The 25311-nt window shown below is 41.9% G+C and overlaps 1 protein-coding gene across 2 annotated transcripts in view; it reads left to right on the top strand.

Annotated features, from left to right (window-relative positions):
* Window positions 1-25311, top strand: part of nlgn4xa (neuroligin 4 X-linked a) — an 83485-nt gene that overhangs the window by 5779 nt on the left and 52395 nt on the right. For both annotated transcript variants that reach the window (XM_086036853.1, XM_086036844.1), the window contains exons 2-3: window positions 10217-10894; window positions 24324-24476. In XM_086036853.1, coding sequence (XP_085892979.1) covers window positions 10450-10894; window positions 24324-24476 — 598 coding nt within the window. In that variant the 5' untranslated portion in view covers window positions 10217-10449. The remainder of the gene's footprint in view (window positions 1-10216; window positions 10895-24323; window positions 24477-25311) is intronic.

Here is a 25311-nt window from a genome sequence, read left to right as displayed (position 1 = left end):
AAGATGGTGGTGTGTGAGAGGAGGGGTGATATTTTTTGTCTTTTTTTTAGGGCGAGTGGAGTGGGGGCGGGGGGGGGGGGGGTTTCTTTGGTCTTTTTGATGCAGCACCCGGACTAAATGGGTTTGAAGTTTGGAGTTGTTGAAATATTGGAGCGCTGCGTTGCACCAGCACTTTTTAAACATTTATTTGCTGATTTTAATTTATCAAGGAGAGATTTGATTGATCTCACTCCGCTGCGTATTTTGTGTTGCACACCACACACGGAATCAAAGCACACACATGCAGGCGTGCAAGGAGATTGAAAGGGGCGGCAAAGAGTGATGCACTTCTTGAGCAGGGTGCGGAGCCTGCTCAAGGGCACCTCGACAGTTGCCAGGAAGCAGCCTATAGCGTCTCTCTTGATAACATTTTTTTTTTTTTTTTTTAGGTATACATTTGTACACATAAAGTATAACCAGAGCTGGGCATTTTACAAAAAAATCTGCAGCCGGGGCACTCTTCTGCCGTCCGTCTACTCTACCTGCTTTTTTTGTCCGGCCGGACCAAATAGTAATCTCTTAAAGGCCGGTCCGCCTATCATTTTCAACGGGCTTCCGTTAGTGACTCGTCTACCAACTTTGACCAACTTCCATTAGCCCATGAGCAAATTGAGCACATTGTTGCTAAAAACTGCACTTCGATGTCCCAGGTCGGACTTTAGTCGGCAACTTGGTTTACAAGACTCTCTATATATAAAATCCCGATGGTTATAATGATCCTTTACAATGTCAGGATTTTCACAATAGCTCATCCCAAATGTAATACTGTAATACTGTCCCTTTCCATGATGTAGTTTTATTTCTACTTTAATGGTGTACGTAATGTGAAGTACGTGGGCACAAGCGGATTCACCTATTCGTAAATTTTGTTGTCTAATTTTTTATAATAGCTGCCAGTTATCCAGAATGCAGATTTTGAATTAGGCTTGGGCTCTGTCCTTCTCCCCCGTGAATTGCAGGGGTCAACTGTAGTCAATAATTTGACCTCTGCATCATTAATGTTATTTATTTGACCAGTTAGAATTTCATTGAAATCACATTTTGTTCCTGGAATCCATCCTGAATCCACCTAACTGCTGTGATCAGAATAATCCTGATTTTTTTTTTTTTTTTTTTGTCAGTGTCATCTCGATTCTGACAAAAAAGGAATGTGAATATCGCAGATTTAGGTGATGTTCCAGATTTAAACCTAGATTGGATTATGTGATCTAACCTTATTTCAAAAAACATTTTTGGTTTTGAACAACCCATTTCCAAGAATTGATCCAATTTCATTGAATCCATTCCGATGACCTTTAAATACCTGGGCCTGAATGTTTCTTTCTAAATTCAGAAATGTTGAATTTGGTTTATTTGAGGATAATTGCTAAAACGTGCAGACTGCAAACAATGTTGCGGAGATAGCATATTAACTCTTTTTCACCATTTGAGTATTGCAGATTTTTGGCAGTCGCTAACACGGGGCCCAGTGACGCACTTCGGCCCTTTCATGAGTCACCCCTCTAACCCTTCCCGCTATATATCAATTTGTCTGGTTATCCGGCGCAATTGTGATGTGCAATTAGCTGGCTAGCTATGGCTACACCCCAAAATGCATCCTCCATTCAGTTAGTATTTTGCGTGTCAGCTTTAGACCGCCTCGTTGTCAGCCGTGAGTGCAAACACATCACTGTGAGAAAAGAGGGAGGGCGAGGAAGGGGGATTGTTTTGTTTTTCTAAAAAGTCCGATTTGACAGCTAGCGTGTTGACCGGGGTCTTCGGGCTAGTTTGGCAGCTTTTGAGTGCCTCGTTTCTGGCCATGAGCGCACGCACATCACCGTGAGAAAGCGGAGGAGCATTCTTTCGAGCGAGTGTCTCGTTTTTGCCACGTGACGACTTGGTTGGATATATTTCGGCCATATGTTTTTGCGGCTCAAACATGGAGTGATGTGAAGGGATGAGAAAGATGTGCGGTATTTTGATCGACAGCTAAGTGGGGTGTGGTTTCAGCGCATTCGGCAGACATGCCAACAATTTGAGAGCGGAGAGACCGGCTTGATTTTGTATGATTTTATCGTCCTAATTTTTACACATTAGATTTATTAGCATTGAAATTTGACAGGGCTGTTAACAACTCTCTTCTCTGTGGCGCGTCAAATCTAGAAGATGTATTTGTCTTCACTTAACAGGGATTTGAGGCTCTGTGAAAAGATCACTTCTGTCGCCGGCGTATCAATGCCACACAATGAAAGTACCATTTCCTTGGGCCCTGTCATTCATGGTGCCTTAGAATCGGCATCACTTTTCTCCCTGGGGGGGGGGTTCCACTGTATTTGAGAATAGGTGATGTGCTCAGATGCTTGCGCGCTTTGAGAAAAATGGATTTCTGAGTTCGAACCTCCAGTGTGTAAACGCATGAGGGCAAGAGGTATTGTTTGCTTTATCACCATTTGATGGTTTACCTGTTTGTTGATTTGGAGAATTACACACAAGCCATCCTGCCATGTTTACATGAAGCTTTGTGGAGGGGGAGGAACAGCCGACAGATAAGCAGCCAAATAAAAGTGCACGTGATCGCGTTTCATTTTTCGGTGGCCACTAACATGAATGATTGTCAGACCTTTAGGAGAAAACCATTCTACGCTCGGTGCTATATTTACCGGTAGTTAGCTACATATTTTAACGACGTACAATACCGCCACCAGAGGTGGGCAATTTACAAAATGTCATTCGTTAGGGGGCCTGGGCACTCATCCGTCATCGTCAGTCCGTCGTGTTATTTTAAACGTGCTTCCATCATAGCTTCTGTCAGTAAATTTCCCCAGTCTGCCGGCCCATTAAAAAACAAACGACAACAACAACAAAAAATGTCATAGTCCAAGAGATGAAAAGTCCAATTTGGTTAAAATGGCAAGCGAACTATATATCGGCGTATCGATATCATACGGTGGCTGCCCAAAGAGCTTTACACACACACACACACTCACATACATTTCACACGCACTTATTTGCTAATCTATTGAACTGTCAAAGTACAGTGGAAGCATGCTGGTGGATGGCCGCCTCACGTTGGAGCCAGAGGTGCAATCCCGGTAGCTTAATGCGCCTCGTAATTTTTTATGGAAACCAAAACCAAGTTGCCATGACTACGGTTGCTTTTTCCGTCGACGTCTTCTTCTTCTTCTGTCGTTTGGCGGTTGGCAAACAACTTTTAGCGCATTGCTGCCACCTTCTGAAACGGAGTGTGCAGACTCGATTTCACAAGCTCCTATTTAACCCTACCCATTCCAAAAATGAAAATTGAAATTTAAAACTTAACTCGCAAGAGCTTGCGCGCGAAAATGTCCTCTGATATTCAAAGCTACTTTCTGACCTCGTAGCTCATTAATTAGCTGTTGCATTACCTGACTATATTTAACACATGATTCTAATACATGCTCCAGTGTCTCGCTCTCTTTTCTCTCTTCCCCCTCTTTTGTCCTGTGCGCACCTCTCGCACTTTCCACGTACCTTTGACTACTTTGGGCTTATCTCATGTCTGTTAAGGTCAACATTCCTCGCACCTTGCCCCTCAAAACGTTGAACGCGACCCCAAAAGTTGCTTGCACGCTGCCTTATTAAGTTTTACCTGAACGAAAGGTGCACCAAAGTAAATTTGATGCTGTGCTTGCACCATTTGGAGTATCGGCATAGTTTTTGGTCTCTTTTTGAAGATAACGCTTTGAATTATTCTCTTCTCTTATGGAAGTTTTTTGAATACATAAAAGAAGGCCAACCCACGGACGACCCACGGCCTTCTATGTGTTCAAACTTCCGTAATTCAGTGCCAGTAGCACTTAAAACGATTCTGACAGTTGAGGAGAAAAATTCAAAGTGTTGTCTTCAAAAAGAGACCAAAACACAGAAGTTGCATTTTTTTTTTTTGTTCATAAAATGTCACTGTTAAGATGATATAAATCACTCACCTTCCCCGACCACGTGGCCCTGTTATGTATGCACACTGGCGCCATCATGCGTGGTTTGTGCGCGTTACGGCCTGCAGCGTTATTTTAAGATGGGAACTTCTAACACAGAACTGTACTGATTGTAAAGGGGGGGGGGGAAATGATGTAGTCGTAAAATGTCTCTTTTGCTTTCGTAGCTTCGTGATTGTGATTGCATGTGACAGACTTTCAAGATTATAGGGCTTTTTTTTTTTTTAATCATCTGTCTTCCATCTTCCTGGATTCAGCATGTAATTTGAAAAAGAACAACAAATCACTTGACCCATACACAGTGCATCTGTCCAGTCATTTGCGCTTGTGTTTCCCAGATTTGGAAGGATTTTTTTTTTGGGTTTTTTTTTGTCGTTGCCCAGTGCACATTGTGGTGCATGCTGAGTGACACTTTTGTCATAGCTATATATATATATATATATATATATATATATATATATATATATATATATATATATATATATATATATATATATATATATATATATATATATATATATATATATATATATATAACATTCACAAGTTCATCGCTCAATACAATAACAATACAATAAAACAATAATAGATGTGGTTTATTTAAATCTACTCTTCAGACAAGTACAGTTGTGGATTTCCTAAGCAATTTTGTACGTTAAAAAAACGTATTGGATTGGATTTACAAATAAAACTAAATGCAAAGGCGCTCATCTCACATGGCGTGGATTCAGGCACGAGCGTGAGATGGAGCTCATCGCAGCAAGTTGTGATTAGACCTTATTATTGAAACCAAATTCAATTTCAGTGAAATATTCTCAAAGAAATGTTGTCAGGAAAACCAAACGTTGTTATGGTTTGTCCACGAGCGAAGCAGCCTTCCTTGGCTTCGTATTGCTTAGGCGGGAACAAGAATTGTTGCAAACACCGGCTGGACTTAATATTTTAAGCAGGAGAGCATTCACTGAGTTGAATGCATCTTATTTCCACATATCCACTCGTTCTTTTCTTTTAGTTAGGACAATACCAAAAGGCTAAAATAGTAAAAATAGATTGTTGAACACCCACTCCAAATTTCTAAATCAACACTGAACACCTTGTCTCGAGAGAGTCCTGTAACTCAGCATACTTGACTCGTGGATTCGTTTTTTTCTGTACAAAAAAATTAGTCAGCGAAGTCGTTCCACCTACAATAAGTGAAATGTCATCGGTACCAAGGAGCGCAACCTCTGAATGGTACCAAATTTTCCCATGCTCATTAAATCACAACCCATTTTTTTTTATAAAAGTCAAACCAAGCTAATGTATTATTCAAAAATAGCCCAATTTATCCACATTAGAACATCAGAACGCGTTTGTTTTTGACTCACTGTCTGTAAAACACCAGGAGCAGATTCACATCCTAAAAGTGGGTCACAACCTATCAGTTTAGAATCGCTGGTGTATGGCGTACCTTGAGGGACGGACAGGGGCGTTCCATTCTGCTCATTTAATCGACGCACGTGGTCCCGGTCTCTCCCTTGTCGGCGACAGCCAATCGGCGTCGAGAACGTAATTTTCACATCACACACGTAGCAGACACGCCGCTAAGCAAAGAAAAAATATCAAAAGAAAAACACACACGCACAGCGTGGTGATTGGTGAAAATCAAAACAATAAGCGGCACATGTCATTGCATCTGTAAGGTACATAATACTGTTTTATTTGTGATTTTTATTTTTTTTTTCCTTTCCCGGCCGCGTGTCAGGAGTGCGGCGCCTGTGTGTGACGTGGTACCGGTAAAGTCCGTTCTCGACGCCGTTTGGCTGACTCGGACCGACTGGGACCACGCGGCTCGATTAAATACGCAGAAGGGAACGCGGTGACGGTTAGATGATGCCCAGGTTGCCTCCAGTTGTTAGCCCTGATTCTCTTGCACATGTATATAAAGACAAATGTATCAAGCAAAACAATATGCTGTGAATAAGTGAATAAATTAATGTGGCTCCTTCTGGTCCGTCCGACTTGACCACCGGGGGTCAGTATATAACAGTTATACAGACACAAACTAAGACGAGTTTCACAGCTACTGTTAAATGACACAGTAAGCTGCTGTCATATTATTTTTTTTTCACAGAGTACAAAGAATGTATGCCTGCGAATATTGTGATGTCGCCTGTCTACGTGGGTTGCCCCACCGTTGGCGTTCAACTCTCCTTTGACAAACCTTGTATATCATGACATGTAAATATGAATAATTGTTAGCAGCTGTAGTTCAAAGTGTCAGTAACATTTTCCAGATAAGACCTGAGCAGCCTCAGGCTGGATCATGTTGTGATTGAAATGCAAATGACAATGCGCACCCTTCATTGGTATTCAGAAGACTGAGCTGTTATAATCAGTAAGAGTGAGAACAATGTACGCCGTCCTCGTCCAAGGAGAGTGGCAGCGGTGGCGGTGCGCACGCCTCGCATTCAGCCCCCTCACTCGCCATAAAGGACAATTTATCATTACGTACCACATTAACACAAATACTGTACAATGTCAGTTGATGAAAGGAAAAAAAAAACAACATTTACAAGCCTATTACCTCGCTTGGACAATGAGCAACAATTGCAACTGATGAGTGTCGCCACATTCATCCTTTTTACCTCCTCGTGTCGTTGTGCTACCACGTGACACTCGTGCAGACGTCGCCGCTATCCTTCCTCTATAGGGTGGATGGTGTCATCATTATATTTGCAAGCACTCACATCAGCAGTAAATGATGGAAACCCTGTGGCTCTATCCAAACTGCTTGAGGCAAATAATCTCCAGCTGTAAATATGCTCAATGGAAAAACTCTAATAGTCTCACGCTCAAATATGTACGTACGTACGTACGTGAATTCGCAATTCAGTATCCAGCTCATTTTTCATTCCTCATATGCGTCTTTATCAGTGGCGTTGCTGGGCTGTATTCCACATTTTGGGTTTCGAGGTCAAAGGGGCCCACCATTAGACACGCAAACAGAGGACAGAAAATGGTTAATGGAAGTTAGTCAAAGTTGGTAGGCGGAAACCCTAACGGAAGCCCGTTTAAAATGACAAAAAAGGCCGGACAAAAAGGCGGATGGACGGACGGAGGAAGGGTACCCCGGCTGCAGACGGAAGGCGATGACATTTTTAAATTGCAGTAAAATGCCCGAATACATTTCATACACAATTCCCAGGTAAATTCAACAGGAAGTTTGCAATTCCTCCTTTAACCCATTAAGGACGGGAGCGCATAACCGCTTTTCTACCAGTAGAGCCGGGAGCAACGTTACGTCTTTATTTCCCCTTAAAGCTGGGAGAGCGTCTACATCATTTTCTATTTAGTATTGAATTCTCGGTCTCTTAACCAATGAAATGCATCAGAATAGACATGTGACGGCGTCGTGAGTCGTCGGAGGATATCCGGAATTTTTTCGAGCAGTAATGGCGGACACCGTTGATCGCGGGAGCTCTAAAATGAATAACGGCAATGACATAGACTACGCGATTGTGGACTTTGAACCAGTAGAACCAGTCGAACGTGATATACGGTCAAGATATATGTTTGTAGATAATGACAATATCGACGTCTTTGTAACAGAAAAGAGGATGGTAATTACCACCCGATTTTTTTTTTTTAATAAAACGTAGTGCTTCTCTTTCACTGACACTTTATTTTTACCTCTTCAATTGAAACAGTAAAGATGAATAAACTCAAGTATGTGTGAAAGCCACACGTCTAAGCTCTCAAATGGAATTCCAAAGACGACCTTAGGTTTTGGGGAGCTGTTGAGCCAGGCGCTTTAGGCCTTAATGGGTTAAAGTAAAAGTTGTATCAAAAAAGTGGCCTGTTTTCAAACATTATTTCCTCTGAGTGCGTTTGTCGCGTCGGCTTCAGACAAGCACACAAGAGAGAGTGTACCCTTCTGATTAAAAGTTGTTGAAAGAAAAATCTTAACTGTCCCGGTTTGGATTTTATGAGGCACACGGTGCTTGTTTACCTGCTGTGGCCGTGCTGCTGCTCCGACACGCGTCGAGCTGGCTGCTCCCACCACCGCAGAAGAGATCTGTCAGTTTTGCGCATTTGGCCGCATTCTCAATTATTTATTTATTTATTTTTTTTATTTGCCCTGCGTTTATCTGCACCATATACTGTATCTCCTTTTCTGGCGGTTTCTGTCTTTTTAGCACCTTTGCAATTGCAAATTGCCCCCTACCTTGTTTTTTTTTTTTTCCCCCCGGAAAGATGACGGTCGCCGTCCGAGCAGCTCAGCCAATCACATTCAGTAGACATACGGATCAATTCAAACTGCGGGGTGGGGGGTGGGATTGGGGGCTCTTATCCCCCCAACACAATGCAGTAACCCGGTCTGACGTAACACTCCGTGCTACCTGCCGCTGCGAGGGTCGCATTAAAAAAACATAAAAATTCAGCAGTTTGACCACAAGGGGGCGCACGGGTTGACAAAACCCACCAACCCCAGGTCATCCACGCTATGTCCTAAATGTGAGCTTGCTGTCTTTACAGCCGCAACGCCTTGCAACAATGATGGATTCAAATCGTGTGCATGCTTCGCTGGGTTGTAAAAGTAACATGACATCGTTGTTTACATCGTATAATTTGACTTGAATATCTGTAGTCGCGTCTGCCTTTCGGTATCCGTCTGCCCGGTGGCGACAAAAGTTACCATGTCAAGATTATGAAGGGGCGGTTAAGTGTTCGTTTTACAGCAAGTGACTGAGGCTGCAATGGAATGGACCTTAGGCTGAGTAAAAATCGTCTTCGTTCATTCACTCATTTACAATACTTAGCAAATGCGTTGCCCACGATGATGCGGGAGGCAGCGCTTCCCATGCAAGCTTCAGGACAACCTCCAGACATCATATTTCATCAAGCCGAGTTCAAGCATGTTGAACCCTTTAGCCCCGGATGATGCTGTGGCTTTGTTCTTGCCTGCACACAGCTTTAAATCCCACCGGGAGGCTTTCAGAAGTGGAGCGTTTTGTCTGCCCATGAATGGTCTGCAGGGTTTTTTTTTTTTTTTTTTGTTAATTTTTTTTTTTTTTTTTTTTTTCAAACAGATGCTTTAAGTTTAACCCACTCTCGCACTCTTTGTATGCCCAGTACAGATTGACCAGCCGTCTGTCAAAAATTAGAGCAGCTGCATATTTGTAGGGCAGAAGGGGAGGGCTTCTGGGATTCTTTGGAAAGGCATCGCGCCACTTCTCGTGGAGTCAAAGTAATTGTTTCGATTAGGCTAGGACAGTTGTGGTGACTGATGTTGATCTGATGTCAGACCCGGAATGACTCGCCCAACTGAATGCCTCTGTTTATCCTGGCTTCCGTGTCAGGCAGTAATCAGATTCGGATCACGTTGAAAAGGTACTGGCTCGTCCTTAAATGGACGTTAAGTAGGATGTCGTGTCTACTTATGCAATTTCTTGCACTGACCTTGAATACCACCTGTGAAGCATTTCATTAAAGCGGAAGTCAACCCAAACACATTTTTTTTTTTTACAGAATATGTTCTATGCAGGCCCACTAGACAAAACACAGCATTTTTATTAATATTGCGTTGGAGGGATAAGAGAAATGCAGCCGTTTTTAGCTTGCTCGGGGAGCGGCCATTTTGTCACTCCTGTCGACATCACAACTGCTCAGGGCTTTAGGTAACGTCCAATCACGGCTCAGCTGTTTTCTGAAGCTGCTCGTGGCTCAGATAACGACCAGTCACGGCTCGGCTTCGGAAAACAACTGAGCCGTGATTGGTCGTCAGAAGTGACAAAATAGCTAAAAGTGGGTGCATTTTGCTGCTTAACTTGTATTCCACACACGCAATATTAATATTCAGAATGCTGTATTTCAACCAGTGGGCCTGCATAGAACATATTCTGTAAAAAAAAAAATGTTTGGGTTGACTTCCCTCTTTAAAAAGAAATGGTCTTTCTTTGCTGTGTGTGTGAGTGTTTAAGGATTGTTACTTCCTTTTTTTTAGTGAAGGTAAACAAGAATAGCATTCATTTATCTCTGCTAAGATGTCAAAGTCGCCTGGTCAAATGTGTTTTGTGTTCTTTTCGACACATTTTCAAGTGTTTAGTGCTACTGACATTGAATCATACCTGTTTTTTTTTTTTAAATCTATGTAGGATATGTACAGTAATACATCTTTGTTTGTTAATGAGCATTTAACACGGTTAAATCTGACATCACTCATGTTTCCCCTCCTATTTCAGGCTCCCATCAATCTGGAGGCTGAGGCGAACACGTCCAAGATCTCCGTCTTCTTCTGGACGTTCGGACCGGAGCGGCCCAGGACGGCAAATGCTGAGCACGCCATGTTGTTTTGCCGGGATGCTGTTTCTGTCCCCCAGCTTTTAGCCTGAGGAAGAGAAGGAGACAGAGGGGTTGTTGAGGAACCCGAGAGTGGACTTTAGCCACCACGGACTTGGCCCAACACAGCGGGAGCATGTCTGCTTGCAGAGGCCTTTCGTGGATGTGTTCCATCGTGGCTTTCCTGCTGCTCTGGGTGGGATTCATGTCCATCTGCGCGGTTGCAATCCAGGGTCAGCAGTACCCCGTGGTCACCACCAACTATGGGAAGTTGCGGGGAGTGAAAGTCACTTTACCCAATGAGATCCTGGGACCAGTGGAACAGTATTTGGGGATCCCATACGCACTGGCCCCAACAGGGGAACGGCGGTTTCAGGCACCCGAGCCCCCGATGTCCTGGCCGGGCATCAGGAATGCTACTCAGTTCGCTCCCGTTTGTCCTCAATTTTTGGAAGATCGCTTCCTACACAATGATATGCTCCCCGTGTGGTTCACGGCCAACTTGGATACACTCGTAACCTATGTGCAAGAGCAGAGCGAAGACTGCCTTTACCTAAACGTCTATGTGCCCACTGAGGACGGTAGGTGCAAGAATTTTTGTTAACGCTTGCGTGTTTTCGATTAACTTCACCGGGCAAAAAAAAAAAACGGTGGATCTTGATGATTTTTTTTTTTTCTTAAATTTGAGTTCAAATCAATACAAAAATAATAGATTTTTGAAGCCACATCTCACAAAGCGAGTACAGTAAATACCGGGCAGCGTTCCCCGTCCGCCCATTCCCATGAATTTAACAGTTTGAGATCGAGTTCAAAAGTTTACTGGACTCATTTACAAACTTCCCCACAAAAAAAAAAAAAAAAAACCCTACACTGGAACTGCGTTTGTTATCCACTTTGTCTGTTAAACATTCGTGTCATCTCTGACCCCGGATTGTTAGTTCTCTGGTTGGAGTATTTCAGTCACCTTTGTTTACCGATGTAGCCGCCAATTTGCGCCACGTAACCTAGCGTGGGTGGAAGTCGGGGAGCTGGCAGTTCGAGGAGGGCTTGAGACAATTTGCAAGGAGGAAGCCCGTTCGGTTGTGATGTTAAGCCGTTGTAGAAATTTAAATACACAGATCTCTAATTTTGTCGGACGGTTTGCAATTGTTGTGTCAACATTGTGGGAGGGAAATTGTCAAATCAATGTTTTAAGATCAGAAGGGACTGACGGGCCCATCCCAATATACATTTAAGTGCTCCCTTCACCTCCCATCATCTTTTATTTACCCCACCCCACTCAGCGATTTGGCCTTTTGTAATAGCCTGTCAGTCAAGGATCAGGAAAGGAGTTATTGTTGCCACATCTCAAGTGGATTGACAGATTAAGTGACATATATTCTTTATTTGAGTGGAGATTTGAAAGAAAAAAAATCCACTTAAGAGCCAGCGCCAGTGACCGTGCTGAAATAACTGCTGCCGCAGTCTCTCACACTGAAAGGCAAAAAGAAAAGCCCAAGAAAAGTACAACAAGTGGAAATAATCGCTAAGGCTGGATTTACGGTGCGGTTCTAAAGTTCCCAATTCTGATTAAGGGCTTATGTGTCGACTTACATTTCGAGTGACTCATATCCAACAAACCACACGCAATACAGAATAATACAAATATTAAATGTGGCAAACCGTTTAGGTTACTTGGACTTACTCTTTCCTCCCGCCGATTTAAATGAGGGTTACCTCAACATTGCTCCACGGGCAAATATTTTCATAATTTAACGTAATAGATGCCCTGAATGCAGTTGTACACCTCACGATAGCAAGCGTCGATTCAATTGTGTACAAAGGTGTCCGCATCCAACGGCGGAAAACTTCGGGAGTAAACTTGTGGAATTGGCAACATTTCTGGAATTAACAAATGACAGACGGACAGCTGTTATGACAACAATATCGACCTCTAACGTAGCAGTCAGTCAATTATTCGTTCAAATAGCAGCTTTAATACAAAAAAAAAGCAACACAAAGTGCTTCACAAAACAAGTCACCTGTGGAAAAAAAACTCCCATCCAACCTCAAGTCTCTGATCCCTCACTCCCCGTGCCAACCTACGCCCGCCCATGTGTCCCGACGGCAAACGGCTCCAAACTGAAATAATGATTAAAAGACATAACAAGGCCCATGAGACATGGCTGAGAACTCCACGTTTAGACCATATTTAATCCCTGCGCTTTTGCTGTAGCTCAGACATAAAGTAGCAGTTTTTTGTTTTTTTTAAATGTGTTCACTTGAGTTGTATGAGCTGACGCACACCTCACCGAAAAAAGGAAATCATGAGAAGTGATCATATTTCGAGATTGTCCGTGTGTGCCCCGCGACCGGCTGGCGAGTAGCTCAGGGTGCAGTCCGCCTCTCGCCCGTTGTCAGCCGGGATAGGCTCCAGCACCTCCCCGCGACCGTGTACAGGATAAGCGGTGTGGAAGATGGCTAATGACTTGCTTACTGAAATGCCCTCTCATGTGGGAAAGGAGAGCCACGGTCAGGATGCACTTCTTAGCTGTTTATTGAACATCGGGTAGCAGTGCATCACACATGAACGCACTCACCCAGGAGCTGCGGTTTGCCACAGCCCAAGCCTAGACACTCGCGCAAACTACACGTGCCTCTATAAGGCTCGTACAGACACTTTGTGGAAAGGTTTTTTCTTTACAGTTTATGCTTGTAATATGTGAGGGTGGAGAAAGATGTCATTTACACAGCAAAATGTTTGGTCAGCCATGCGTGTCATTTAGTTCCTGATCGTAGAATGGCCAAAGCGGGCTCCTTAAGTATAGGTGTATTGACGGTAAAAAAAATGAAATTTAAAAAAAAAAAAGTTGTGTGAATTCCAGTGTTCCCTCTAAAAAAAAAAAAAAAAAAAATGGCAGAAAATGATGAAAGTGTGGGAGCATTTCAAATACGCATCGGTGTAGTGTAATCATTGCTACATGGATTTTGCTCAAAGACGCCCACTTGGTTCTTTTGACCTAGTCTCATGTCCTATACGCGGCGTCTTTGCAGCGATATTAATTTTGATGTATGTAATATAACATTACCCCTGCGGAGGGCTCGGTCTCTATTACTTATATGAATAGACTTGGCTTGTTTACTTCCGTTGCGACAGGTGCAGTGTACGCTAACTGTTATGCTGTTACACTTGCTCGGGATTAAAAAAAAAAAAAAAAAAGCGTGCAATTGCTCAAACAGATTGAATACGTGAAAAAACAGTTGCGATGTGTTTGACAACATGTCAGTTAGAGACGTGCCGTTGTCCAGCATTCGTGCTGTCCACTTGTCATTTCACCAATCCACTCATGGCCGACCAGATAAAAGTACCGCGATGCTTCAGAGCATGAATCTGAAAAAAAAAAAAAAAAAGTCATATTTACTAGGGCTAGGTAAAGTCCTCAAAATCCGCTTGAGGATGATTGCCTAACAAGTGAAACATCTCAACATTTTTACAGTAATTAGTAATAACATTATACAACATTTAATATAGTTGACCTTTTCAACCATTTTTAACCGTCTCTCATGTCACTCTTCACGTCATATATTTTGTATGAAAACAAATCAAATACTGATGCCTTGAATTATTAAAAATTATGATTGCTACAGAATTTGCTTTCACTATTTCTGGATAATTCAAGTCAATTTGGGCTGATTCGTGACATAAATATAAACAAACTTGGGCTCATTTTATACGTGTCACAAATCTTTAGCATTATCATAAACCTCTATTATGGTAGGTCGTTTGAATTTTTTTGTAACATACCCACATCGGGTAACTTATTATAATTTTTTCAGTGTGATACCGGTTTAGCCACCGTGCGAATGCCTAATGTTGTTCACTGTGCTCCAACTTCAAAGGAAAGCTCAGGGAGTTGCTCAGCTCAGACGCATGGAAAATTCGAGGAAACGTTGATGAATTCCAAATTTCAAGGCAACAAACGGTGACATCATGATATTAGGCTAATTGAAGACCCTAAATTGTTCGTTTAAATGTGTCCCTCGGGATCAACTAGCGACGAGTTCAGGTTGTATCCCGCCTCTCGCCAAAAGTCAGCTAGAATAGGCTTGGGCTCGATTGCGACTCGTGCTGTACAGAAAACGGATGGCTGGATGTCGTGCTAATAAAAGTCTTCACACGATTTTGCTCCGGCTTGCCGCTTCACAAACAGCATCATGTTCCAAGGCTTACTTATTCCCCCCCAAAAATCTCTTGAAGCAAAAGTACATTTTTTTTTTTCCAGGTGTTGAAGCAAACTGTTCCTTCAATCAAAACAACCAGCCTTCTTGCACTTTACGGGCTACAGATAAAACACCACAAGAACCCCAGGGGAGCAAATGGCTACTTTATGTGAAATACAGTAATTCTGTTCCGCTCCTTTTTTTTTTTTTTTCTTTTGGGATAACTGCCACTTGAAGCAATTGGGTATTTTTTTTAAGGTATAATATCCGTGGTTCACAGTTGGCGTTGAAACGCTCATTCCCAAAGCACATAGCAGTTACGTCTGATCACACATATGCAAAATGATATGTTGTGACGACGATATGATATCTACAAAAAAAAGTTCCACTTCTTATAAGGTACCTTTTTAATGACTGTCATTCCTGTCTATGGCCGTCATGTTCTCTGCTCTAAAAGCCGTCCTCTGTGCCGAAATGGCTTTGAGATGTAGTGAACCGAACGAATGATGCCGACATGAAAATAAGGTCAAACTGACTACCAGTCAAGGGTACCTGTAAATGTCTGGTGACTCTGTTGTTATTGTGATTATAGTTATTGCCGGACCGTACATTGATTACAGATATAAACGGAGAAAACTGCAAATACAGGAAGCAGAAGAAGGATTTAAAATCCAGTCGGGGGTCCGGCCAGCCCAGCCGCCGATTGATTAGTTCGTAGATTATGTGGTGCCTCATGAGACTTTTGACATTGACATAAGAGGACTTACTTGATTTCAATATTTTCCCCAGGAATAGATAATCCCCAGGGATTCATAATACTAGTTTCTGTTAATATTGGAATAATGCTGTCCACGTACACGAGCACTAATGGGCCTTGGCGTTCTTTTCATAAGAGCAATCAACTTGCTGGCTCTGTGCGTAGCTCAGACTGTTGCAACCTTTAAACAGTGGAGGAATAAAAAGAAGTTGTTTTCTCGTTTTGGTTTTGCATTTAACAAAGCAAATGGAAAATAAAGACGTTTATTTATTTATTTATTTATTTTTTGGTGTCTCATCTGCACTTGACTGCTCTCTCCAGGCACGGCGCGGCAAACTGAAACATAATTTGTGCGTGAAGTGTCACAAACGCAATTGCACATTCAAATAACATCACAGCGACATTATTGAAGATTACAGACGTCTTCTTGCATTTTTTTTTTTTCATCCTTTCATGTTTCTCCTCAACACTAGGAGTGAACTATCACAGAAAAGGTGCAGAATTCAACAGTAATGATGGTGGCAGTGATCAAGGTATTTTTTATTTTATCTTATTGCCCAGTCATAAAAGCCTAACTCCATTGCATGGCAGAAAACGTCTTTCCTACTTTTTTCTCTTTTTTTTTTTTCCATTCTTAACTAAAACGACATACCGATAATCACATAAGACCTGTTTTTGCTGTGTAAGATATAGACTGAAATAGCGTTGCATGCTATTTTGCATTCTCAAATTTAAGAAAGAACAACAACAAAATTCTCATTTTCTAACCCAGCTCCACCATGCATGATGATAACACACATTTCAGAGGTGTCTTTCTTGCTTTGTTCAGGGAGCCATAGAAGACGTTTTAGCTAAAGGTCACCCTCTACAAGTAGGGAGATGGGCAAATGCCTAGAAAAAAAAGCATTTGACATTTCTGAATCGCATTATTGTGGGCAGTTATTTATTTGTCTATTTATTTATTTAAATACTTATGTTGTTCTGCAGAGATAATGCTCTCTGCATATTCTTCTGCATGGGTTGGCACAAGCAAAGAAGCTCTGCGGGCTATATATGTTTTTTTTTTTTTTTAAATACAAAAATAAAAAGTGCTATTTTCCTCATTAAAAAAAAACACATTACAACGTCTTTGCCGTGTCATTTTGGCGTAACATTTCCATTCATTCCGGTGGGGAAAGACGATTTGAACGGCACGTGTTTTGTGTTACGAGCTCGGTCACAGCACAAATCGAACTCGTATCGCAAGGCCGTACGGTAATTCTATTATCACACGAACTTTGAAATCTAAAATGAATGAAGACAATGTTGTTTGACTCATTTGTTTTGGATGGAATTTGAAAAAAGTTGAAAATGTGACCATTCGGAAAATGGCATTATAGTTTCCCTCGAATTGCCGAAAGCTGCCAACGCACAGGACGCGTGCAGTTTGTGCATAGCTTATTCAGTGCCTTGCCTTTTAACGCTTTTTATGGATGTAATTAAAGGTGAAGCCACACCTTTTTGATTGTGATTAAGGATATTCACTGGATTAAGCAAAATTCAGTAGTAATAAACACATGAATCCACCAAGGGTCCATATTCCGTCATCTTTTTATCTTACATCCATTAAACACACAACCGCTTCAATAGCCAAGGTCCATTTATGAGCGCTGGGTTACACCCAAGACCCATTTAGCTGTGCGTGTTTTATTGCCTGTCAGCGGTAGAAGAACAAAATCAGCATAAATAGAAATGTCTGACTTATTGAAATACTCATGCACCTGACACAGGCCGTGCATAATGTTGATGTTATAGCCACCGGCCTGTCATCAGATGAGGGATTTAGGACGATAAATTGAGCCTGTGTCTGAGGAGAGGAAAACAATTGAGTGATGTGTGTCTGTGATTATACAAGCATGTCACACAGAATGACAACAAATACTTTATATCGTGATTATGTTGGGGAAATCCCTGTGATCCTTCATACCGAAAGCCTTTGTAACAGTAGGACGATGCGGTACGTTCCGTTGACAATGACTCGCCACTTTCTGTTATGTTCCATAATGAAGGGGAAAAACAGTGCACCGTACGTGACACTCCCCCGCCGCCCTGTTTGTTTGTATAGCGGGGAAGCTATAGCGGAACGTCACCACGAAGCAGAGTTGGTCCCGAAAAGAAACTCCACATCCACAGTGTCGATTTGGTTTGGCTTTTCCTCGGGGGAGAAAGCGCAAACCAGTTATTTGCAAAGTTTTGCAGACACTCGGTTCGGACGTCAGATGGCAACGCGACAAAACTGTTGAATCACTCGCGGGGACAGAGACAGCACCCAAAAAACTACGCCGATAGCCAAAGCAAACGGAGATCAGTCACGTGGTAGCCAGAGGCAGCCGCTAGCTCCAAGCTAACACAACCCCTCGGGAACACAGCCATTCAACAGGGGCACTCCATATGAAAAAAGAAGCAAGTGGTGGAAAGAAATAACTGAGGCGGTGACTTATTACTTTGCTGATGACATGATTCCCATTAAAACAGTGGAAAAAAAGGGCTTTAAAAGACTCTTCAAAGCACCAGACCCGCGTTACGAGCTGTGTTTTTTATGTTTACGTTATGTTACCTTTCATGTTTACATTCACTGCACATTTTGATAAAAATGGCCACTATTCAAATTAAAACCTGTTCAGAAAGCTTAGCTGGCTTAAAATGTCTTTTTTTTTTTTCTTTTAGAGTTTTATATATATTTTGAATATGTTTTATATGTTTAACGTGAGGAAAATGGTCAAAAATTTGCAAATTAGTCCAAAAAAAAAAAAGAATCATGATAAAATTATGATCGCGATTTTATTTGAAGAAAATCGTGATATGATATTTTTGCCATAACGTACACCACTATCGTGAGGGATACAGGTCCTTTAGGGAAACAGCGGAAGCAAACTTTGTGATTATAGCAACTCGATCCATTGCAAAATGGCACACAGCAATACACATTTGCGTCACCCACAGCTTTCTGGAACTTACAGTAGGCTATACTGTATTTACTTATTCTTCTGGCAGTTAAGGCGCTTTAGTTTTTCTGTCTGTTCATTTTCCAACTGATCACTTGTGAGATCGGAAGTACATCAGGGACCTGGTGGATGTAGTCCAACACAATCCACGTTTGCGAGTAACCAGAGGTGTGCGCATTGAGTGTCTGCAACGTTACCTATAGAAACACTGAGAATGACATTGGTTATATAAAAAGGAATGGATAATTGTTTGAGAGGCTTTTTGAATCCTGCTGGAAGTCGTACTTGCCCAGTAACCACTTTAGACGCACCGCGGAGAGCATTCTGACCAACTCCATCACAGTCTTGTATGGGAATTGTACTACACAACACAGGAAGACGGTCCAGCTTGTCATTAAAACTGCACAATACGTCTGTGAAGGAGCCTACACAGTACTACACTAAATATATAAGGGCCGTGGCGCAAAGGGGGCTCAGAACATGATCAGAGGCAGCACGCATCCACAACACACGTCAAACTTCTCCCACCCGGCAGACGCTCCAAGAGTGTCGCAGCCAGAACGAGACTAAAAAAACGGCTTCTACACTCACGCCATCACGCTCGTAAACAAATGACATTAATCTGTCAACCACACTGTGCGATATTTTTCTTTTGCAATCCTGTCCATGTGAACGTTTACACTGTGCAATACCGCAGCCTGTAATACTTGAATAGTTGAGTGCCTGTAGCTGTTATGAAATGCGCTATATAAATAAAATTGTATTGTATTATATGATCTACATTTTTTTTTTTTATACAATACAATACAATACAATACAATTTATATAGCGCATTTCATAACAGCTAACAACACCAACAAGACAAAATTACTGCCAAACTTGAATACACTATCCTTTTTTTGAATGGTCATTGTTTTTTTAAATTGTACTTATTTACATTGCCAGGTCGGCAATATAAGTTAAGCAGCAAAATGCACTCGTTTTTTTAGCCATCTCTGGGGGCGGCCATTTTGTCTTCTGTCGCCTGAAAATGACATCACAACTGCTCACAATGACCAATCGTGGCTGACCTTTTTTCTGAATCCAAGCCGTGATCGGTCGTTGTGAGTAGGTGTGATGTCATTTTCAGTCAACAGAAGACAAAATGGCCGCCCCCAGAGATGGCTAAAAACAAGTGGATTAACACTTATTCCACAAACGCAATATTTATCAGAATGCCCTGTTTCAACTAGTGGGCTTGCATCAAACTTATTCTTGAAAAAAATATGTTTGCGTTGACTTCCGCTTTAAGTAATTATCTCTCTTGAATTCCAATTACTCCTTTATATTATTTCTATAAATTGAGGAAGACTAGCAAACTAAGAATTTTTATGGCTCAGTGCAAATGTATGACAAATGAATGAATGAGAGCATTCTTGAATTTTGAACGTCTGTTTCAAATGAGGTAATGACATTGATGTTGGGACCAAATCATATTTACCAACACGACATCGGATAGCCAGAAGCTGGGCTGCACTCGTTTTTATTTTTTTATTTTATTTATTTATTTTATTTTTTTACCAAAGCGTGTTGGCACTTACACTCCTCGTCCCTTAGCTAATATGTTTGCTTTGGGACTATAACAATCGCCTCAACGTATTACATAATAGCCCCTGCATTTAATTATAATTTTTTTATGAGGGGTTGGCAGAACTCTAGGAAAAATTGTGGCAAAAATCAAGTGGGATGCCAGGTATGGCCTGAGATGAGAGCCTTGACTTTGACACGTGCAGTTGATGATTGCGGGAAAGGCACCAGACAAACACACACACACACACACAAGAACAAAGGGGAAGGAAAAGAGGCGTTATTTGGGGCAGTTGAATGATAGTGGGCAAGTTGATTGAATTGAAGGTTGGCATTTTGAAAGCTTCGCACCACGCCTGCGCTGCCACCGCACTGCACTTAAATGGGCCGACAACCTCGCAATTGTGGATTGGGATTCTCTTGACACACCAAAATCACTCCATGAAAATGGAAGTTTGTAGAAGTGGGGCTGTCATGTCCTTCATAACAATCAAACTGAGCCCAGTCAAGGGAAAAAAATACAGTTTAAGCCTGGTTCACGCGGCAGGATAATCGGCCCGATATTAGCCCCGCATCTCCCCTCTCGACAATCGCAGGTCAGGGCCGACTCTCGTAATGGCTCAAAAAATAATCTCATCAGATAATCCGTCCGCGTGTCGCGTATTGAAAGGACGTCCGACTTCAAATCTTGGATATTCAACATGTTGGATTTTTTGGGTCCAACATGTTGGATTTTTTTTTGCCCCGAGGAAAAAACGAGCACACGTCAGTGACGTGCAGCCAATCAGAAAGCGAGGTGACGGGGCGGCGAAGATGCGCGGTGGGAATCCAAAATGGAAACAGTCACGCCGCAACGGAGCCCAGCGTCTTTTCTTTTTGCGCCACTTTTTTTCCCACTAAAAATAATTTGCTCACTAGCGCCACCATCAAGCATTGAGTTTTTATACTGTTGTAATTGATGCCGTACGTTCTTAGTTGTGATTTATGCAAGTTCGGATAAATCTATTTGAAGTATTTTGAGTATTATTTATTGATACGTCAGCATCTATTTTTTTTTTGTATTATCTATCGTTATGCTAGTGTTTTTTTTTTAATTGACACGAGCCGCACAAGCACATTTCGTTTTTTGTGCGGTTCCAAAGCGATTCTGACACCACATAAATGACTGTTCCTCACCGACCGCCGGTGTGAAAAGACAGGTTTGCCCGTCAAAAGTTTGTTTTATTTATTTTTTTTCCACCCGCCTTTGTAGCCAACAGAAAGTAAACATCCGCTAATGATGATGTGTCCGTTTATGAAAGGGCTGTCGCACTCAGCAGGGACAACCGCTGACGACACCGTTCGTCTTTTTCAACCACTTGCGTTTGGTGCCAGGCTCGGTGCGAAAACTAAGCTGGTCCTTTTGAGGGCTGAGGATGCTAGTTGAAAAACGCAGCGCGGTTGAGGATGATCAAAACGCTGGAAATGTTGCAGCCTCCTCACTCGCACAGCTGCCCGAGGCGCTGGGGATCTTGTGCTTGGCTTCTGCTCCATCGCTGGATACTGTCTCTTCATCTCCTATCAGCATTCGACTCATCTCTATTGCACGTCATTGAAAAGAGCGAAGACCGTGTGGTGTCATGAGTGCAGAGAGGAGCCTCTTCATTAAACAACTTAGCCCCATTATTTGTTTGTCATGCCCATTATGCGGCACGATGAACTCCGGCACACTTCTGAGTATATAGCCGAACGTTAACGTCATTCTGAATACAGTCTTGTTATTCCCTCTCCCTGTCAGCTATGCACTCTTGGCTGCATTATCTTCTTTTACTCAAGCGCAAAAAAAAAAAAAAAAAAAAAAAATCATTATGAGGTTAAATGAATTTGATATATAGCTTGTAAATAGTTTGACAACACTTGCTTGACAAGTATAGCAGCAATTTCATTTTTTTTTTTTCAACCTGTCCTGGTCCCTTCCTTCTCTGCAATCCTCTCCTGCTTCTTACTGTGACAGTGTGCTCAAAATAGCGGTAAGGTAACTAATGAGAAAATGCAAGCTACATGGATCTAACCAACTCTTACGGCACAAATGTCCCCCCCCCCCCCCCCCCCCCCCTCCTCCCCCATTTGCTCTAAAGTGAAGTGAAAGTGAAACGGCCCACATGGGAATTCTCATGATTCTCTCCATTTCCCACCTGGTAGAAGGTGACATGAAAGGAAAAACTTGAAACACTAGCACCAGACACACAAGGAAGGAGTAGTAAAAACGAAAGGAAAATAGGCCGTACTGAATGAAGGGCAGTTGAATGATTATGGGCAAGCTGATCGAATGAAGGTTGATCCGAAACGTCCAATTGGCAGCGGCCACCGACCTTGCAATCCTAGTTAATTCTCTTGATACACCTAAAAAAAAAAACCTGATGAAAATCTAGATTTGTATAAGCGGGCTGCTGTTTGTTGCTGGGCTCATTCCGCACGGCCGCCGTGGCGTGGTGGATCGAATGCAAACCCTTTAGGTACGGCTCTGGCGGGAAAACTAAAAGAGAGTCACGGAGTGTGATCAGCAGGTTGCAAGAGAAACGATGGAAGCACCAAGAGAAAGGCATCGAAATGGCCGTCCTTGGAATATTATTGGCTGCGTGAAAAGGGCATGTGCATTCAGACGTTTAGAGAAGGTCAAAATAAGATCACCTTTAAAGGTTTTGGTGCATTTTAGATTCTTTTTCACCCAAAAGCCTAATATCGCCAACATTTTTGCCGACAGCGTATCCATCACATTTATAAAGTCATATAGTGGGTAACCTTTAATCGAGAGATATTTGGTTTGTGTAATATGTGGTCTAGTTCCATTACAACGAAGGTCACACTGACGGGATGAGCACATGATGTCCCAAGATCAGCAGTCTTTTTTTTTTTTTTCCCATAGCCATTAGCATGTCTGAGATCAATAAACCACTGCAGACTTCTGACGACCGGTTTTACGACATCATAAGACAAGCATGGTAATAGTCTATTTGCCTTTTTCTTTTTTTTCACACGAGGAAGCGGCGGCCTTAACGGCCCGTGGCATGCGTTGAATCAGCTCGAGAAGATGACGACTCATTTTATGTTGTTCAATGCAAAAGACACGCTGTTTAATTTCTAATCACCGCCAACCCATCAACTAATCACCAGGTTTAATCACAACTGGCCTAACTACAAATTAAACAACAGGAACAAATGGGGCGAGCCGCAGAGGAGACAGATGTCGAGATTGTCGGCTTAAAGCGGTCGGGAATGCTTATGGGTCTGCGGGAGAATTTAAAGCCTCCGAGACATCCTATTGTTGTCATGTAGAAATGACTATTGAACAAAAAAAAAAACACAAAAAAAAAAACCAACATTCAAACAAATGTTTTCTGTTCAGACTGAGTCGGTGTTGTTTTTTTTTCTAGTCGGTTACAACTGAAAGCTTTCACAATGGAATCTTTTCACCAGAAAAAAATAAAATAATAAATAGTATATATATTTTTTTTGTTATTTTTACTGACAGAAACAGCATGTTTAGGAAAGGTTTTTTTGGTGTTTTTTTTTTAAACTGCCAACGGTCTTCCATGTGTAACACAACAACATGCACACATAGGCCATGTACTAACTCTGAATCAGTGCTTCAAATGTTGCTTGTCGATGGAAGCGCGCTTGCATGTTGAGCCTGTTCTGCCAGTTTTGTCTTTTTTAGTAGAAACTGCCTTTGAAATGTTGTTTTGAGACTCGATAGGTTACACTATTATAAATGAATTATTAATTAGTGGTAGTAGTAGAAAGAGTGGTAGTATTTACTCACGTTCAAAGTTTTAAAGGCATCTTAAATCGGTTATATCATTTCAACTACTGTTTTTTTTTTAATGACTTTGAATGCCATTATATATATCATATACTGTAATGGTACACACTAGATGTGATCATTTTTATTATGATTTTTAATGTGGAACTTGCAGTGTAAAATGTTCCCCGCATGCAACTAATACATAGAGACTCTGAATTAGAATGAATATATAAAGAATCAACAGTAGTTATCCTTTTTACTCCTAAATCTATACTCGATATAGTTAAAGCAACAGGACTATTATTAGATTTTTGTCAAATGTATAATCTAAAATAGGATATAAAACCAAAAATAATAGTGAATGAAGGCACACTCTTCCTTTGAAGAAATGTGTAAGCTTTGAAAATGTTATTTCGTCTTTGCCTTTCCGGGTGTAGATTAATGAAGGGAGAAATGAAATGGAATGTTCTACTGTTTGTTCCCCGCGGTGCAAACATTGCTTTACTTTGTAATGCAAAATGAATATGTGTGCAATTTGATGTGTGCCTGCACGGTATCTAAGTGCAAATTACCGTAATATAGGACGGTACGTATTGTCTGAATATTATACGGATTCTTAGTTTTACAAATCAATGTCTCAGTTTCCATGCATTGAAATTTATTACCACCAGTGACGTGAACGCGGACGTCAATATTTCAAGCGTGTGTCTTATTTGCAGATATTCACGACGAGAACGGGTTAAAGCCAGTCATGGTTTATATTCATGGCGGCTCTTTTATGGAAGGAACCGGCAACATGATTGACGGCAGCATCCTGGCGAGCTACGGCAACGTCATTGTCATCACAATCAACTACCGTCTCGGTGTTCTGGGTGAGTGCCCCGTTTGGGACCTTTTAATTATTTTACTTATGGCTGATTGTGTCTTAAAGTGACATTGGAAGATCAATTTAATGACTAATTCGCTCTCACTCTTTCACCAATCAAGATGATCATTGAGGTGGAGGACATTTATATAAGTGCGGGCAGTACAGACAAGAGACCCAACCCTGCTGATAAGCTGCCTTTAATGACATTTTTTTTTTTTTTTTCCAAATATTCAATGACACAGTGAGGAACAGGGTATAAGCGTGCGCGTCACTTGTCAATCCATGCCACTTATTTTACAATTGAAAAATACAATTATTCACAGATGCGTGATGCACCTTCGATTGACTTGATTGCTTTGCCGCTTTGCGCCGTATATACGGTAGCGTACACGAGTGCCAACATGTTACAGCTTAATGTGTTCAAGCGAAAATATTTTCTCATTCCAGCCCAGTCCCAGCCTCATAATCATTTTTGCTGCAAGGGGAGGATAGCATCTCTCGCGCGGCCATGGCAACCCTGCGTCGCCCACTCGTTAACACCTTTAATGTTGTGTTAGCGAAAGTCACATATAAGATTTCGTAATCCATTGGCGGGATGTCAAACGCTTGCTGTGCATCTTGCACGTAGGCCAACACGAGAAGCTTGCTTTCGCTAAGATCCCAAATAGCGAATGCTAGATTACACTTACACTTAAAATTGCACTTTAACAGACGCGCATGCTGGTTGTGGGCATGATTTACTAAGATTGCGATCTTACCGTGGGATCTCTAATAGCAGGCGCTAAATTGCGTTTTCAATCACTCGATAATAGGCTTTGTTGGCAACCCGTTATGTCTCC

Source organism: Filicampus tigris, chromosome 1 (genome assembly GCF_054856515.1).
Source record: "Filicampus tigris isolate MCC_2025a chromosome 1, RoL_Ftig_1.0, whole genome shotgun sequence".
Classification (NCBI taxonomy): Eukaryota; Metazoa; Chordata; class Actinopteri; order Syngnathiformes; family Syngnathidae; genus Filicampus; species Filicampus tigris.
The sequence above is the reverse complement of the archived record's forward strand: the minus strand, read 5'-3'. Positions and strand labels throughout refer to the sequence as shown.